The 20,063-nt window shown below is 36.8% G+C and overlaps 1 protein-coding gene across 3 annotated transcripts in view; it reads right to left on the bottom strand.

Annotated features, from left to right (window-relative positions):
- CERKL (ceramide kinase like) overlaps nt 1-20,063 on the bottom strand; it is a 104,392-nt gene that overhangs the window by 16,943 nt on the left and 67,386 nt on the right. For all 3 annotated transcript variants that reach the window (XM_054044407.1, XM_054044408.1, XM_054044409.1), the window contains 3 exons: nt 15,877-16,008; nt 5,932-5,995; nt 31-173 (listed from right to left, as the gene is read on the bottom strand). In XM_054044407.1, the coding sequence (XP_053900382.1) occupies nt 31-173; nt 5,932-5,995; nt 15,877-16,008 (339 nt within the window). The remainder of the gene's footprint in view (nt 1-30; nt 174-5,931; nt 5,996-15,876; nt 16,009-20,063) is intronic.

Here is a 20,063-nt window from a genome sequence, read left to right as displayed (position 1 = left end):
TTAAATGAAATCTGTATCTTCTGTTCTCACCTGCTGGTATAATGCCAAGAGGAAGTGGTGCTCTGACAGGTGAAAGAATGTAATCTGTATCTCTTCCAGCATCTATCTGAGCTCTAAGTAGTAGACCATGAGCTATCTCACTGGTAGACCCATCGCCACCAACACAAACCACCCTATTAAAAAAAAAAAAAAAAAAAAAAAAAAAATCAGCAATGAGGCTCAGCAGTACAAGATAAATACTTTTGTTTCATATATCATAGCTGATCCATAAATGAAAGACAATTATAAACACAAATATCTACATAAGGACAATTCAAATACTTATATTATATTATATATATATTTCTAAATAGTTTTTAAAAACAGAATCATTTCTAGGTATTTGAATTATAGTTACATATAGAGAAATACACACACAGTGTACAGGTCATAATGACTAAGAGAAACATCACTTCCCAAGTTCAGTAACTAAATCTGTGAAGTAGGATGGATAGGTTAACAAACATGAGAAATCGGAATGTGTTAATACCCTATCTCACCTGCACAAACAATCTTTTTACTTCTTTCAGTGGCCAGAAGCATACACTTCTTCTTTTGTTCATGGTAGCATACATAACATACTAATGTAATCCGAAATTATAAAATACTGCTTATTTTCAATAATTCATTGAAAACTCAGAGGCATTAAAATAATTTATAGATAACATCTTTTAATTTACAGTGGTGCTAATAATAATAATAGATGTGTAAATACTATAAATGTTACAAGGCACTGGTTTTGTCTTTTAAACATGACTGTCACAGTTATAGGGCTAACTGCACCGCTGATCTTTTTCTTGTACGCACATAGGAAACAACACAAAACAATGAGACAAAAAGAATATATAATATTCATGAATTATTACAGGCAGCCCCCATGTTCTTCACAAAGACATGATTTCTATTTGTTACTCTTTCTTATTAAGGCTATCCTGTGACACAAGTCAGTATTACCTATTTTAAGAAAGACTCCACTTGTGCCAATTATTGTGCCAGATTCTGCCACCGTTACTCACATGCTGTAGTACCTTGGCTCCGGCAGGCAATCCCATGTAGTCTCAATGGGGTTGTTTGAGAAGCAAAATACTAATCTAGATGAAAAGGATCACCAAATCTGGCCATTGCTAAACACATCCACATATTAACACTCACTTAAAGTTACACATAAGAACTAGAAAATGAAATTGATCAGACAGACTACAAATGAAAGCATAACTGTTAAATCTATGTTTATAAGCCAAACTGGGCACAATTCAAAAAGTAAATAAATAGTATAAATAATGAAAAATAAATTAGATTTTTAAATACTCTCAAAATTTTCTGGGCAAACAGGTGTTGGAATATAAGGGGTATGCTTCTGCTTTGGGCCAGATAGCTCAAAGACATTTAGCAGTTCATCTTATTTAGTTCAGGAAATAATTTTTCCCATAATGCATTTGCCACATTCTGTTGCACACTACTTTGGTATATCTTGTGGTGTCACAGGCCTAAATATTCTTCAGGTCACTGATTTGAGTGTTATTCAGCATATGGATGCAGCCGATAAGTAGAGGAGGCATTCTATTGCTTCAAGTAAAGTAGTAAATAATTTGAGTGTCAAAAACTGGTGGGCAAGAGTCTTGTGACATGAACTGAAATATCTTTGCCTCTCAAAGAAGCTGGCTGCAGCTTTGGAATGGACGGCTAAAGCATTCAGGGATTGGAAGGAGATGGGGCCTGGAAAAGGGCTTTATGATCCGACACTGAAGGTGGTCCATGTGCTCTTAACAGAAGGTTTGCTATGGGGACCCTCTGGGTCTGTGTGAATCTTTGGAAGCCTTATTGTGATTTAGTAGGGACTAAATGGCAGTAACTTTGAGTTACGTTTAGTAAGGCTTGCCTTAAAACCAAAATGCCGAGAGTTAAATTCCACTTTCATATATATTGATGTAAATCCTGAATAACTCCATTGAAGACTAGGTAGGCTGCACGTACACCAAGACAGCTGAGCTCAAAATTTTGCTCTATGCATTTTTATTGGTAAGTGGCAGAGATACCCACAAAGTGGCAGAGATAAGATATAACTGAAAATGCAGGAAAAAAAAAGTGTGGCTTCAGAAGAATAACAGAACTCTAACTGCGTATAGTCATATCTCGAAAGAGATCAAAACTTCACTGCTGCATCGGCTATTCTGAAATCTAAACACAACATTAACACCCTTTATTTCTGCTCTCTCTGATGTATACGCCTTTGCACTTCACAGTAGAATTAAATATTATATGTAAATAAATATCTAACAACTCATGTATAAATCAGCTATGCGAGATAGTTTAAATAAGGCGCTGAATACTCTTGCCATTGGATTACTCATATGGATAAAATTAAGCTCTTGCTTAAGTTCTTTGCTGGATGAGGGACAGAGCAGGACCTTGCAGGATCAAGCCATAAATGCGTGTCAGTGTTTATTAATTGCCAGAAATATAATAAAACAAGGCTAAAACCCATTTCAAAAGAGCTAATCCTGACTCTATGCAAACACTTGAGGGATATACCAAGGCATAAAACCCTACTACCAGCAATCCTTTGCATGAAGGTACTTAATCATTGTTTCTGTAGTAGGTAATTAAACTCCCACCTGCTGTGGCTATAGAGGAGAATGCTTTTGTCTGTAAAAGTACTGCTGTGGCTAGTGTCTTTTTTCTGTTTCTTAAACAGCTATTAAGCAGTTTTACAAAGCAATGTATGTGAATGTTAATAGAAGTTTCTCCAGATAAATATAATTTAATAATAAAAATATGGGCGTTAGCATTCTCCAATGTTAGGCAAAATTTTAAGAATAAAATTGATGTAAAAGTTTGTTCAGAGGACGTTACTTAAACTTCTGCATGCATGCATCTTCTGTTGTATTCTTGCAACCATATCCAAAAATTCAACCAGTTTTATAATGGTAAACTCTTCGGAAAACAAAATACATCCTACTATAAATACTGAAGTTGTATTCTCTCAACTTTGACACTTTTCCTCATCGCATAGTTTTTTCTTACTTATGTCTTAATTTTTAAACCAGGATCCACCTCATCCCCATCAAACAAGAAAGGAAGTTCTGGCTAAAAAACTGCCCACATAAAAACCATTAAATCTCCATGACACAAAAGGTTGGCACATACTTCTTTTCTGCATGTTTATGGCAGTCCTTGGTTGTTTGTCTGATCTTATTTTTTGTTGTTGTAAGAAATCAAGTTCTGAAGACTTATGTTGCATTCATTACTGCCTTAATCTTCCATAGGATGATGTAAAGCCAGAATTCCTGCAAGCACTCTAATGTGAACCCCGTAAGTGGGTTCTCACCCCCACATAAGATTCAGCAAATTCATGGCTGTATTTTTTGTTTGTTTATAGAAAAAGCCTCTGTTTGCTGGGCACTTTCTGGACATTCAGGAAGGTCAGCCTGCTAGGAGGAACTCACAACCTAAGGACAAGGTGAAGGAGGTCATATCCTGGAATCCACGTGGCTACAACTACACTGCATAGCCTAAGGACAGACAGACAAGGAAAACAATTTTTTTTTAATATATAAATCATCAAGAACCACTTTGTTTAGACAATAATTAGATCCTATTGAGCTACTCTATGGGAGTCTGTGAAGGGCTCCAATGGGAACAGTCATCAGGTGCAATATTCTTACCAGTTTTCATTGACACCTGTCTAACCTGAAATATTTTTCTCCGAAATCCATGATATTTTAAGCTCGTGATTAGGGAGAAAAGACTTGCATGCATTTTCCATGCTTTTGTCATAGTTCAGACTGGATATAAGAAAACAAAGCTAAGGATGTACAGCAGGCTAGGACTAGTAGCATCACCAGGGCATAATCACCATATCAGTACCAAGGTTTGGTATTAGTGTGAGAAATTGAGCACCCTACCAAGCCCTAGGGTGGGGTGGGAGATGTCCTGGTTAAAGCTGATTTAAATGTAAGCCTAAATCCAAGTACCAAAAGGGAAAGAATCATTCATCTTGTAAGGCTGAAAACAAACCTAACTCTAGCTGTTCAAAAGCTAAATCCAGCCGTTGGGACTTATATCTATCTGCCCTGTCTTGCTCAGGAAGAGAATTTTGGGGAGTAGGTTCCTCAAGATGGTTTTCCTTTCGGCTCAAGGTCCAGAATCCTCTCCCTTGTTTCCCAGGGTTATTAGCTACAGTTTCTTCAGTTCCCTGCTCTCACTAGGAACATTGCCTCCCTTTTGCTTTAGGTACAGGGGATAGGTTTTGTTGGGGAATTGCTGGGGACTGCCCCGGTGAAGCAAGGGCTGCTGCTTTCTTTCCTAATGATGGAAGCTGCAGCCATTCAGAGTGAGCAAAAAGATGATCCCTAGATACAGTGCACAAAGAACTCTGGCAAGAAACACAACATAGTGCCTTTTCGCTACTCTGATTTAGATTTTGCACTGCTATCACCCTAGCTGAAGTAGATGCAATGTGGTAGTTGCTAGCCAGCCACCAGAACTGCCTGTCTGTACATCTCACTTACCTACAGAAGGAAAGAAAATGTAACTGAAGAGAAGATAGTTGCTGAGCTACAGATCCATGGGAAGAGAGGGCAATTCTTATGATTCCATAGGCTGTCATTCTGCCTGTCTCTGCCTCCCTCCCACCAAGCCACAGAAGTTACCTTTTCTAATCCAATTTTTGGTTAAAGAAATTGCAAAATGTAAAAATAGACCTTTGAAGTAATTTTCAGCTACACTTTTTTTAATTTAGAGAGTTTAGCAATTCATATGATTTTGGTTTTTGTCTTCCCATACATTTTAAAATCCTTCCATTAATTAAGAAAAACAAATTCTCATGAAGGGGAAAAATTTGACAGAAAATGGAAGTCTTGTATAGGTAGAACTATCTGGGGTAGTCTTATATAGGTTGCCTCACACCAACACGCCTCAGCCACAAATTAGAAGGGACTCCCTGTGTTGGTTAGGTTTGGAAGAGGTAGAACAGTTCTGGAAGTACTATTGAGGCATAATTTAAACCTTCTTGTATGGATCACTGGAAAAAGTAAAAGAAAATACAAATTCAAAATAAGGCTGTAAAAATAGCCATTAGACTTCCATGCTATATAGCACTACAGTGTTTACACAGGGCCTGATCCTATTCCCGCTCATGTCTAAAACAGTACTACTGACTTCAAAGGTGACAGGATTGGGTCCATATAATTTCTATTAATATGGTCAGAAAACATATTTCCATTCTTAGATTAAACTTAATTTGAGTCACTTTTTAGGAGTTTTAAGGAAAAAAATTCAAATTTAACATTTATTTAAGAGAAAAGTATTGAACTTCACATTAGGAACCATTTGTATGAATAAATCTATGAGTTTAAAGCACAGCAGCTCTGTCATTCTTGCAAATACAGAAGGTTGACATTTAAGAGAAAATGATCTGAGAAGCCTTTAATGTTTATTTGGGGGTGGGGGATTAAGCCTGCACAAGAGAGTTATGGATTATTATATATTCAATAATCAATAAAGAATATGAAATTTAAAATTACTAGGATAATTTTTGAAAACAAAAGAAATAATCACATTAGAGGCGCCAAGTTTTAGAACAGAACTAATCTATTTGGTCCAAATACGTACCTGAAAACAGGGTAATAAATTTAATACAACCTAAAATTTTACCAGCAGGCATTCTATAAATTAACTAAAATTGTACCTACAGGAGCTTTCAAAGGGGGTAGTTCAAAGCACTCTAGGGAACTTTTAGTGCATGGCAGCAGGGTCCATGGGACAGTTGGCCAGTACAGGGTAGACTTACACCCCAGCTTGTTGTGAACTAAGTGCTTGTTTAGACAAGCCCTATGTAATTATTATTAGACAGCTCACAGTAAAAAGCAAAACTAATAATACCAAACTTACCCATCAAATGTGTGGAGTTCACATTCCTTAAGCACTGAGAGAGCATGTCCTTCATATTCAGTTACTATGAAAGAGATTTTAATAATTAAAATACTGAAAGTTTTAAGAACTAACTTCAAACAACTTATTTTTATCACTCTCATATGAACATAAAGTCATAATAAGTCAGAATTTATTTTTGCTTATATTTTGATAATTAAATGCATTAAAAGTATTAAATGGCTTGCAAGTTTAACAACTTTATAAACAAAAAGGTCAAAATCATACTCGATTACAGAAATTATTTGGTGGTATCTGATACAGTTTCTAATTTAAAGCTGGTGTTTTCAAATTCATAGGATGAGCAATATTTGTTCATAGGTCAAAAATACAAGTTTCTGTAATGGCACAGTTGGCATATTATCGGAAAAGTTTAAGCCTCTCATCATCAGATAGAAGTAAATTATCTAAATATTAACCACATTCAATTGGCCATGTTAGAATATGCAAGCTGCTTAACTAAAAATCTGAGTTAAACATAGAAATATGAAATAAAATCAAATACCAGATTTATAACACAATATAACACAATATAATAGAATATAACACAAGGAGCAAGGTGGCACAAGTATACACCAGAGACTGGTAGCCTCTGGAGGAAATGAATCTGTCACTCTACATTGCCGTCTCTGTGATTGTTGATGCCCTGTGTAGTACTGAAAATGCCAATGAAGACAGGATAAACTGGCATACTACAGATGGCACAAAGCATCATAACCACATTTAGCATTTTCAAGGGCAGCTTTGCCAGAAGAGACAGCCCAGCTGCATCCACCCATCAAAGATTTCTGCTGACTGACATGACACTTGCAGATGGATTTTCTGTGTAAGAATGTGCATCATGATATGCAAGATTACATTAATCTTTCATGCTCGTCTGTCCTGGTGCTAGTAAAGTTCAAGCTTTTCCTCCAATGTTTCTGGATATTGTTAAAAATATTAATTTTGGTGTCTAAAATAATGATTCCATATCCTGCAGTATTATCTACCCCAACATTATATTCTAATATTTCTACTGACCACTCAGATGCTGCTGACATGAATGGAAAGCTTTGAATTAATAAGTACATTGAATATTTGTACTCTTCAATATTTATTTAATTTGAAAGAGATATAGAAAGCGATGTAATCTGCAGTCATTAATTACATATTACAATATATTTTTCATATTCATTACAATAACAGAATGAACATCAGCAGAGAACTACCATTCAGCATTGCTAATGAATTTCCACAGTAATAAGTTCCTGTAATTATAAACTAGGTTAGCATACAAGGGGAGAATTTGAAGCAGCATGCTTTCTTGAAATCAAAGTTAGTGAATTAAAATTTTGCTGCTGAAGCATATATTGTTGCATGACCACAAACAGTTTTCTAGCATTATTTACAACATTAGCTTCATAGAGAAGTATTCTTAGGTGGATAAAAAGCTTAATATTAAGGCACTGGTGCATTCAGCTTCTTTGTTCTTTCAGGTGGGAATTTAAATCCCCTCAACAACAGCTATAGTACATGAAAAATAAAAGCAATAATAATATAACACAGTTGGCAAATACATTGCTTTTGATGTGAAGATATAAAAAAGGCTCAAATATTATATCATTAGTATTTCACTGTCATAAAAAATATCATCCTCTGCAACCACATGATTAATAATGGGGCTACACCAGAACTTTTTAAATGAACATGGCAACTTTTAGACAACTTATTATGACACTACTGGGAAAAAATAAAAATGGTATGCTTGCTATGGTAAATTAGATTTTTTTTTCTTTTTCTTTTGATTTGTTCAAATGTACTCACAGGCCTCTTAGTGTAATATACATCCATTTACAATGAAATCAACTCACAAAGAGCTTATACAAAACACACACAGCACACACAACTCAATACATTCAAGCCACCTCTTTCAGTCAAACATATGGATGAACAAAAAGACCATGAAGCACGCTCTGAAGAATGAGAAATTTTGTTTATTGTTGAGTCAGTGAGGGAAGTGAATTTCAGAGCTAACATCCTCTTTTAAGAACACAATTCTCTTTTCCCCTCTAGGGTTCAAATCAGAGAACAATATGCAAACCCTGCTGGTCTCAACTCTCGCAATAATGCATTAGGAGGAGAGTTTCCAAGATACCTAAAAGCTTAATCAAAGCAAAACAGCAGAGGTAGGTGGCATCTATTTTGAGCTCTTCTGGGAAAGGGATCAGGTATCTGGTGTTTCCAGCAGAAATCCAAGGACAAGGCACAGAACTGCTTTCCTAATGGATACAACTCTAAACAGGAGGTATAACCAAGAATAAGGTCCAAGACCGGCACAGAGAAGCTTGTCTAAAGACTATATATGCAAACTAGAGCCGGGCAGAGAAAGTTTGCTTCATTTCAGAATGAAAGTCAAAAATTCCAACGTTCTTTGCAAAAGGGAATGGAACCCCAGGTCAGGAGCAGTTCATGAAACATTTAGATTTCGACAAACCAGCAAATTCCAAGGCAAAAATGTTTCATCTGACTTTTTTGACCTTATGGAAATGGTTTAAGATTTAAAGAGGCAGTGTACCTAGAAAAGAATACCTAATCACTATCAAGAACCAAAAGCTGTGAAACACTGTTCATAAAGAAACTACACATGCCTCTGAACTCATTAGCGGTCTTGTGACAGTGCTCTTCTTCGGTGAACCTTACTAAGAGTGCATCTGAGCAAACTAATCACTGGATCAGGCAGCAAAACCTAGATTTGGTACCTGACGGCTCCCCAACGTTCATCTCTTATTTCAAAGCCACATATTCATAGCTACTAGAGCCCCATATCTCAAGTAGTCCACAAGAAACTAAGTGTTCAAGGATAATCCCTACAATGAAGATAAAGACAAAAGGACAGTGAGCAAATCGTTTTGGCCTTTCAATATGTGGGACAGTTCAGCATGACATGTATAAATACTAGTTCCTTAGCCACAGACTAAGCTCAATAGGATTACAACTGCTAATGTAGAGCAACAGATTAACTGGTGCTAATACTTGGAGAAAAAAGCTAAAGTCCTCTGATAAACTTTATTTACTTTATAATCAATAAAAAGTGTAAGTTTTCAGCTGTATTGGACTCTCAGCTAGCCCATTGGGGGCCTAAGAAGGCCCCCTCCCCTCCCCTCCCAACACATACTTGGCATGGCAACTAAAAGGGGCTTGAGCTGCTTGGGGCCCTAAGCAATTGCTTTGTCTGCTTATGCCTAGCACTGGCTCGGACTCTCAGTACGCAAGTTTCTTACTATGTAATTTTATACAAGCCCTACCAACGTGTTATTTTACAGTTTGCTTTGCAGCTAAATGTTATAACAATGTATCAGTTTTAAATGATTTGACACTAGAATGCTAACCTTTCCCAGAAAAGGCAGATAAAGAAAAGAGTAAGATAATGAGCAGTGGTACATGTTACATTGCAATTTACTCATTTACCTACATCACATTCTCAAGCATGTGTGTGATATAGTAGGGAAGAGGTTGAGTATCTCTCTCACACACACAGTCAGATTCCTAAAAATACATCACTATATAAAATATATTACTACAAAATTATAATTAAATGTAATCTCTGGTGTGCTTCATAATATATGGAAGAAAAACACTAATTTAATATTAGTATTATAAATAGCAAGGCATAAAATATCCAAATTTCTGAGGAAAGTTTTGTATTATCATTTTCCACCAGCAAAAATTTTGAATATCTACAGGTATAGGAATTGCCAGCTACTTTCTTGTATTCTGTTCTATATATAATAACTCTCTACAACCATTCTGAAAAGATTATTAAAATATTTTTATTGTTTGGGGGTGGGAGAGAAAACAAATTATGTATAAAAATATTGTGATTTTTACTGTACTAACTAGCCACATTCTTATGTCACTTCAGAGGTTCACTGTATGCCACTTTTGAACAACGTGTTTTAAGTTTTGAAGATGAACGTATGTAGCTGTTAATTTATAATGAATGCAGACTGAATCCTTAGCACAGAGGATTCTTTGAAGATTTCAGAAAACAATGTTTATTCTAAGTACCTAATATTACAGTATGTATGTGAACTATGGCACATAATAACCTTACTGCCCAACAAAATCCAAAGCCAATATTTGAAAGAACATCAACATTGCTATTAGTGAGGTACCTAAACTTCTAAAAAAAAAAAAAGAGTATAAGTGAACACTACCAAAACTTTTATTCATTCCCAATTAAAACTGTTCTAAATGTACAAATAAATGTGTATTTCTATACTAACATTTATATAACTGTCATGTAATTTTCCCAGTTTACCTGTAGGAGGAGTGTTAGGCAGCTAATAAATACTGCAGTACCCTGGATATTGCCAAAGTAGAACTGCCTTCAGAATAATGTTTTTAGTTAGTTCAGACAGCATTTTATATAATAAAAAAATGAGGAATAATTTAAAACTATTATTTTGTTAGTAAGAGAAACAGGTGGTTAATGTCATTACAATGGTGCTTAGTTTCATTTCCTATTAACTAACATATCTACAAAAGCTTTTGTATAAACTTAGCTATTGGCAGGTTATTTGGTTTATAGAAAAAAACTCCATTAGCTATTGCACAAACAGTGTTAATAGACTAATGATAATATTACCCATTTAAAAAGTTAAAACATACCCTCTGTTTATTTCCATTTTTTAAAAAAGCAACCAAGGCAGAAACCAGCTAGATGAAAGATGGTTAGTCTTACTTGTGCACATTAAATGATTAAAAATGTTCATAGTGACTCTTCATTATTGTCATACCTTGTTATTTCAGTATATCTGTTACAGATTATACAAATGTTTAAATAATAACTAGAACTTGTATAAAGCTGGAGATTTTTTCCTTAAAATTTGAGACTAAGAAAAGTCCAAATGCTATTGTTAACTGACAAATTACCAGTATACAAGAAAATTAGTTTCTATTCATCTATGTGTGTTCCATGCCTCACCTCCTATTTCTTTAGTTGAACTTACATTACAAATAAAATTATTTTTAAAACAAACACAAATATTGGCACTAACATCATATACAAACCCAACCACATTATTATTCTATTATATTCTTTTGCCTAACTTTTGGGCCTGCTCCTATCATTCTTACATGTGCAATCTCAAGTGAAATCATGGGACTACTCACATGAGTAACCACTGCCTGATAAGGCCATCTGTCTGTATTTTGTCTCGTCTGGGAAGTGATCCTGTTTTTATTTACTTTAATAGAAGCAGGTTTGGGCCCTTAAATTGTAAGGTGCAGTAACCTGTAAGGTGCATAATCTTTGCTGCAGTAACCTGTCCTTTTACATGTACATAAGGTATGAAACATATTAATAGTGACATATTAAAAATAATTAATATCTGAAAATGTAAAATTGTTTGGGGTATGAACATTTTTAATCCCACCTGCCTGTAAATTTGCTCTCTTCTGACTGGAAGCACAGATTCTGGGTTTCTCTCTCTCCCTTCTAGAACAAATAGGCAGAAAAAAATGGCCAATCAGATTGATGGATTTTTACTCCCTGTAGCAATGACTTCTCTACATTCCCCATATGAAATGAAATAAATCCAGTTACGTTTTTGTATCTCCCTACTGTGGAAGAATAAAACATCTCCTTTCCTTTCAGGAACCAAATCCCTTTATAGCAGTATTTGTGCTGAATCAACCCACTCACAGAAAGCAAATTTACAAGTAAATAGGATTAAATTTGTCCTTCCATGCCCGGACCTTCAACACCACACATATTACGATTAAGATCCCAATATCTTAGAAGACTTCTGAGGAGGAAAGGAACAGGAAACATGACTGACAACTATTTTGGGGGAACAACAGGAACTTGTCTACTGTTTCCTCGCTTGTCTACTGTTGTAGTTCCTCTGAAGTTATGCTTACCAGCTTGTAATTGCCAGGATCACCTCTGGAGCCTTTTTTAAAAATTGGCATCCAGTCATCTACTACAGAAGCTGATTGAAATGATAGGTTACAGACTACAGTTAATAGTCCTGCAATTTCATATTTGAGCTTTTTCAGAGATCTTAGATAATGCCATCTGGTCCTGGTGACTTATTACTGTTTAATTTACCAATTTGTTCCAAAATTTCCTTATTTCCTTTATTATCACCTCCATCTGGGACAGTTTCTCAGATTTGTCACTAAAAAGAATGGTTCAGTTGTGAGAATCTCCCTCACATCCTCTGCAGTGAAGACTGATGCAAAGAATTCAGTTAGCTCCTTTGCAATAGCTTTATCTTCCCTGAGTGCTCCTTTAGCACCTCAATTGTCCAGTGGCCTCACCGATTGTTTGGCAGGCTTCCTGCTTCTGATGTACTTTAAAAAAAATTGCAGTTAGATTTTGATTCTTTTTTTGGCCTGCCTAATTATACTTCTACATTTGACTTGCCAGAGTTTATGCTCCTTTTTATTTTCCTTGGTAGGATCCAACTTCAAATTTTTAAAGGATGCCTTTTTGCCTCTAACCACCTTTTTACGCTGTTCTTTAGCCATGGTGGCATTCTTTGATCTTCTTATTTTTAATTTTGGGCTGTTTTTTAAATTTGGGCTAAACGTTTAATTTGAGCCTCTGTTGTGGTTTCAATGCAGCTTGCAGGCATTTCACCTTTGTGACTGTTCCTTTTAATTTCTTTCTAACTTCCTCATTTTTCTGTAGTTCCCCTTTGGTGGGCTTCTTTGGAATTTCCCCCACCCCCACCCCACAAAGATGTTAAAGTTAATTATATTATGGTTTCTATTACTAAGTGGTTCATCTATATCCACCTCTTGGACCAGACCCTGTGCTCCACTTAAGACTAAATCTAGAATTCCAGGACTAGCTACTACAAGAAGCAGTCATTAATAGTGTCTAGAAACTTTATCTCAGCATCCCTAGAGCAGGTGTCCCTCAGCATCCCTAGCCCTCCAGACATATGTGACAGACAGTAGAAAAAGGAAAAAACTCGTTCTCCAAAGGTGAAATCTTGATCTCAATGAAGTCAATGGTAAAACTCCCCAATTGTATTGTCTCCACACAGCCATGCTACAGAAGTCAAGTGCATAGTCAAAAAGTAAACTTATTGAGCAATAATTGGCAATTAGGAAGCAGGTGCAATTCTCTCAAGCCTTACATTCCATAGATCAAGGGTGTAACCTAGATTGTGAACTCTTGGGAAGAAGACCACTTTTTAATAAGTGCACAGAACCTCTACAATGGGGCTGAGATACTGATTGGAACCTCGGGTGCTATACAAATAATAAATACTTCTCTCACTAATAATTCTTAGTTCCTCTCTACTTTATAGAAAACGTATTTGTAGATGGATTTTGAAGTACTCGTGTACTGAAAAAAAATTCAAATCCTTTTTAGAAACTTAGTATAAAGAATCAAACTTCCTAGAGCCAATACAGGATCTAGTTACAAATTAATTTAACTGGTTCCAGCAAACCTTCCATTGATTTGGAGTGCTACTTTCTCTTGTAGCTCCAAGACCTCAGATAATTTATTCATCTAACTGGGTACAGCTACAAGCTATTCCATCCACTCTGTCCTGGAAGTCTTTGTGTCAGCTGGACAAGAAGAGGAAGCTTTAAGACAACTACAGCAAGGGATGAGCAGAGGGGTCGCTATGACTGGTTTCTCCTCTTCCTGCATCTAATTCTAGATCAGGTAGTACCTCCTTTCCAGAGGACTCAGGTGGAGGAGGCTAAAGAATCGCTACAGGATCCTTCATCTTCTTTGGAGGAGATTTCCCAGGTGTAGGACACCTATGCCTCTTTTCACTACCTTTCACTAAGAGGCCACCGATGCAGAAGGCAGAGGATCATAGGGCCTCATAATCTACAATACTTACACAAAAATATATTATGTATCTGTACAAGGAGGCACCTGAAGAACCAAATATTTTCCTATATTATGAATCAGACTCCCAGGGACGTGGAACTGCAGCAGTATGGAATGAAATCAGCTTATCAGAGCTAAGAAGTCCACCACACTAAATTTGGATCCAGCAGCAACTGTATACATCCTGGATCCTTTGAGAAAAAGAGCTTGAGCCAGACCCTAGATTCCTAATAGTACCAACACACTCACCCACACTCTGCTGAGGGGAAGACAATTCCATAGAAAATATTTGAAGGAACTAGTTTGACAAACCCTCTGGGAGAAATAATTGAGGCTCTGCACAGATGACTGTTTCACATCATCCAACAGGGCTTCTACCAAGTCTCTGGAGACTGCTGGGTCAGGCAATTTGACTAGACAAGTCCAGCAAGCACCCCGGTGCAGACAAGTGATCTGACTGCATCCAAGAAACCCTATAATTCTGAAAACTCCTAGGATTTGGAGATGCTTACCCCGCTGGGATACAGCCAGATCAAATGGCGATATCTTGCCAGACTATGGCTTTTTCTCCCCTGTGGTCTCTTGGAACTAATGGCTGAAACTGTAAGTGGTTCTTTCCTTGACTTCATCCAAAGAACACTGATCCCTGAATGGAGTAATTTTCCTCAAGGAAGAAAAGGCACTTTTTATGCCTATCTGATGTGGTATATAATGCAGGGCAAAAAAAAAAAGTCAAAATATTTGTTTAGATGTATGTGCATCATCTTGCACAACACCAAAAATGACCTAAATTTACCCCCAAAATTTTAGAAAACATTTGAAAAGTAAAAATAATAAAACAAACTTTTTGGCCTTTAAGCAAATACAACCTGCTCATTGGTGGGTGTCTATCCATTGGGCCAGGACTGGCAGGAATATGGAAATGTAATAATGCAGCTTTGCAGCATTAGTGTAGGCTTGAAAACAATTTTGGAAAAAGTTACTACAGTACAGAAATTGAAGTTGTGCTGGAAAAGTAATCAACACTTTAGCTAAGATCAAGACCCCTGGGTGCAGCCTGTTCAACCAGGCTAGGTACTGGAGAGAAATTCAGGGGACTGGGAAAGGAATCCTCTTCCCCACGTAATGAAGTGCTTGCCAGGACACTCATCAGAAGCTATTTTACTTCAATGTACCTAAAATCCATTATGGGGGAGGAAGAATGGGAAGATCCACAGAGCAGCATTCCTCCCACCCCTTGTACTTTATTGCAGAGGTGACTCATACATAAACAGTGTTCCATGCTATGTGAGATCTCTTTCTCCCCTAACCTCCCACACATGTGAGGCTACAGAGAAGGGAGCTGGATTTGCTCCATTGACTACAAAAAGGGGTTAGTACCTTCGGCATGGGAATAAAAACAGTCAAAAGGAGGAATGGATTTTGTTTTTACATTTACATCCATGAATAAAAAACACCACTACCACAACTTGGGAAAGCCAGACCATAAAGTCCTACATTATTTTGTGGTTTCAGATAATATCCTGGTTCATGCAATCTCTAATGTAGTAGTTTAAATCATCACCAGAAACCTTCAATGACATGGAAGCTTTGTAAATTCCCAGCAAATTTACATCTGTTCAGCTGATCAGGTTTGATCCAACTAGCAAGGGTTTGAGTTAAAGCAAGAACAGCCTTGTGAAAGGAAAGGATTATATAGGAAGTTTAATAACTCAAGAAGAGTCCACAAATAAAAAACATACATCATCAGACCCATGTGAGATTCAAGCTTTCCTTTTTTAATAAATCAAACTGCAATGTAAAAAACCCCACACAAAGTGTAAAATATTCCTAAAGTAGAAAAACTATAAAAATAAAATATAATCAATAAATAATGGAATTGCTAAAACTAAAGCAGTGAAATGAAATAAAACCAGATGGGTAATATTGCATTTAATTCAATTCTCAATGCACTACTTGCACATAAAGCCAATAAGGATTATCAGTAAATTCAGGTTGTCTTGGTTGCTTACGTATCAGTTTAAAAAAAAGGATTAAATCATGTTCAAAAAGCAACTTACCTGTGACGTCAGTTTTGATGTCAGCAAGCTTAAAGAGAGGTGCAACTTGTTCATAATAAACATGAGTAGCTTCTCTTTTATGACTGTTTGGGTTAACAAATACTTTTAGGAACTTTGGTCTATTTGGAAAGCCTAAAAAAAAAAAAAAAGCACAAAAGGTTTCAAGACAAATACCATTTGGATATTTTTACAGGTGAATCAAACTTTCTAAGCAAACATCCTTGAGAATACTGGGAAAGCTTTACATTTAAAAAAAAAACCCTAAACATATTAATAAAGTGTTTTTGACTTGGTTTGAGGGTAGTAGTTATAATAAACCTAGAGGCCCTTATTGTCTTCTTGAATGAGTGTGCTCATTATCTTAATCTGACACTTAATCCTGGGGCCACTGAAGCGCTGACCTGCTTATTAGTCTACAGCTAAGAATAACCAGTAGGAGCAAGTTAGTCACCATCACCTACAGCATTATGTTCCAGTAACAGTGAGTCTGATCTTGAGCTGTAAAAACTGAGGACTACTATGTAGAGTAACTGTTTCTTTGGTAATTCTCTACAATGTATGATTTGAACAAATTCATAATGAATTCTACAGTAAATTAATATCTGTACATACATGCTCTCTAATAGAGATACCTACATACATATATGTGCTCTGTGCAGTACTGCATTCAAGTGTAAATTCAGAAAACATGTAATACAGTTTGTTATTCAACTTTAAGCTTGCACAAGGGCTTAAGAAGGTTGCGAGGGAACAGCATTAATACTAGCAGAGCTGCTGAGCATAATGCTTTCAATATGAAAGTGCCTTACGCTCAGTTGTACTAAGTGAAAAAATTATCTCCAAAGCTAGAAGGAGACATAACTAAAAATTTTACTTCTCACCCTAAATGGGACATTAGTTCAATCCTTAAAGCCAGATACATCTTGCAATTGCTGATTAGGATCCCTGCCCTTTCTTCACTCACCTTACTTCCAAGATTGAAAAGGAATAACAAAACATCTGAACACCCATCTGAACATTTGAATTTTAAAAGGTGCCTATACCATACTCTAAGAGACTCAACAAATGCTAATAATAAAGCTATTTCAATGTCAAGGAAAAAATATATTTTTGCATTGAAGACAATTAACTTTTCCAAGTATCAAAACCTTGAAAATTCTAGGAATAAAAATTAGTACTACTAACCCATTTGTCTTGATGAATGTAAATTAAAGGACTAAAATTATTAAAGAATGTTTACTGTATATTTTCATCTTCACTGAAAACTGAAAGGAAGTATAGAAAATCGAGCCCAGTTCTTCAAATGTTGATACATAATCTTGTCAAGATTAGCTATGAGCACCAAAATTAAGGAAACAAAATAACCTGATGCTGGAGGAAGCAAATATTAATCACAAATCTCTTCTTCTGTAAAAGCTTTCAGTAACTTTAAAACTAGTTAATCCAAAATGAGTACCCTACAAAACTAGAGATACTACTATGCCAGTGGCTCAGCATGTTTACTGTCTGCAACAGTCTGGCAGAGTGAATCACTTTTGATAATTATCCCTTAAAATACCGAGGGTCTCCAGGATGATATGCAACTAGAATAGGCACAATAGGAACACAAAGCAAAAATACTTGACAGAACTGAACCTTCTTGAGTGTTATACTTGTTTTACAGATTTTGGTCATATGTACATTTGAGAATCGGTTTCAAAGATACCCCACCCCAGAAGATCTGTACTTTTTTTGGCATTTAGTTTCCTTGTTTTTCAGATTCCTCAGATTATGGTGATAGCCTTTCAAGCAGAAGGTGTCTGGACAGAGTTACTTTTAGAGCCTTTCTACTCCTTCCTTGAATAGGCCAGGATGTGTCTTTTGGTCCCAACCACTGGTCAGAGAGGTCTCTTGAACTAGAAATGTACTGCCTTGATCATGCTCCCAAAAATCTATTGTTCTGTAGTTGAGGATTTAAATTCATTCTTAAACATAGACCCTACTAATACAAGACAATGCCATGCCACTGTACTGTAGGCTATCCTAATTAAGTTTTAAACTGCATATTTATTAACCAATACCTTTACTATAAGTCATTTGGTACAAAATTTTATGTATGCACCTCTCAAAGTAAAGCCATAGACATGTATGAAATAGCAATAACATAGTAACAGTAGAAAAATGTTTACTTCTATTCCAGTTTGAATAATTTTTCAAATAAACTCACAACCTCAAGGCGTTGCTGAAGTGAATCTCTAGGTTCATTGTAAAAATCATTGACCCTCTTTCTCTGAGGTAGATAAAGAAGGTCGGCACTCTGATTGCCCAGCCCCTCCTCCTTCCCCCTCCCAGTCAAATAAGCTATTTCCCTTGTAAGTAAACATGATAAATAGCAAAAAGCACAAATCAAAACTATAACCAAGACATGAAATTTGCCCCTGTAGATGGTGCTATTAATGAGCTGCCTGTAGGGCTCTTCCTTTTGCTCTTTTCTACTGGTAACATTCAAACACCATGAGAAGCAAAATGGAGAAGTTATTCACCTTGTGCAGTAACTGGAGTTCTTGGAGGTGTGTCTCCTTCCCTTCCCCCTTCCCCCTGCCCCCGCCCTCTGGGTGCTCCATCCCAAGCATGCATGCACCTCTGTTCCTTTGATCGGAGATTGTTGGTAGTGCCCATTCAGCCTGAGCACACATCCTCATGCCCTGCAATGAGAATATATAGGGCTGCGCGGGCAAACTGACCTCAGTTCCTTCTCTACTGAAAAGTCCTGCCAAAGAAATTCTAAGCAAAGAGAAAGGAGGTGAGTGGAGCACCCATAGGGACATACATCTCAAAATGTTCCAGTTACTGCACAAGATGAGTAAGCACTTCTTCAAGCAGTGTCCCTGTGGGGGCTCCACTCAAGGTGATTCCTGAGCAGTATTTCCATAGGTAGGAGGGTGCTTTGGAGCAGAGTCTAGTATTGAGCACAGAACTGCATTTCCAGCTGCAGCATCTGATCTAGAAGCATGAACCAAAAGCACAGGACTGCAGCTCTGCAAATTTCAGTCAGAGGAAGATCCTTGAGTAAAGTCATAGTCACAGACTGCGGCCTCTAGAAAGAGGCTGAACATTGGCAGTCTCATAACATGAGATAAATACACCCAAAAATCCCCCTCAAGTGTCTTTGGATGGAGATTGTGGATCCTTTGGATCTGTCTGCAATTGACACAGTTTGGGAGGCTTTCTGAATGGTTTGGTTCTGTCCAAATAGAAGGACAATGCCCTTCTGACATCCAAGATAAGGAAGATTTTTGCCTACTCTGATATGGTTTCAGGAAAAAAAGAACTGAGAGATGAATGGTTTGGTTGATGTGAAATTCAGAAAACACTTTAGGTAAAAAACTTAGGATGTGGTTGTAATTAAACCTTTTCCTTGAAGAACACTGCAAAGCTGGCAGGATCTGACATTAAAACCCTCACCCTGCAGTCACAAGTGATAGCCACCAAGACAGCTGTTTTCATAGGCAAAACAAAAAACATGTAGCTAATGGCTCAAAAGAGTTTTAAGACAATTAAAAAGAAGGTTTAAATCCCATATTGGACTAGGTTCTCTAATCTATGGAAAATGATTCATCAGTCTGTGATGGGTTGGGTCACAGAGAGTCCCTTGGGACTGATGTGCTGAGACTACCTCTGAGCCCGTTTTCCCTGCCAGCTTGGGACTTCAGAACCCTGTCTTGTTGAGCCAGATACACTAATCTGCTGCAACACAGACCCAGGGTCTGACCCACAACCCCAAAGCTGCAGACTTAACTGAAGACGGTTTAGCAAGTGCTCCTGTCTCTAGCAACCAGACACCCAGCTCCCAATGGGATCCAAACCCCAAGTGAATCTGTTTTATTCTGTATAAAGTTTATACAAGGTAAACTCAAATTGTCTGCCTTCTATAACACTGATAGAGAGATATGCACAGCTGTTTGCTCCTCCAGGTATTATTAATTAACCAAGAGTAAGTAATTAGGCAAAAAGTGATCTTATTAAGTATAAAAAGTAGGATTTAAGTGGTTCCAAGTAATAACAGACAGAACAAAGTGAGTTACCAAGCAAAATTAAACAAAACACGCAAGACTAAGCCAAATACATTTAAGAAACTGATTACAGATAAAAATCTCACCCTCAGCGATGTTCCAATAAGCTTCTTTCACAGACTGGACTCCTTCCTA

The sequence above is a fragment of the Malaclemys terrapin genome, chromosome 11, assembly GCF_027887155.1.
Source record: "Malaclemys terrapin pileata isolate rMalTer1 chromosome 11, rMalTer1.hap1, whole genome shotgun sequence".
Lineage (NCBI taxonomy): Eukaryota > Metazoa > Chordata > Testudines > Emydidae > Malaclemys > Malaclemys terrapin.
Note: the sequence above shows the minus strand (reverse complement) of the source record. Positions and strands in the feature narration are given on the sequence as shown.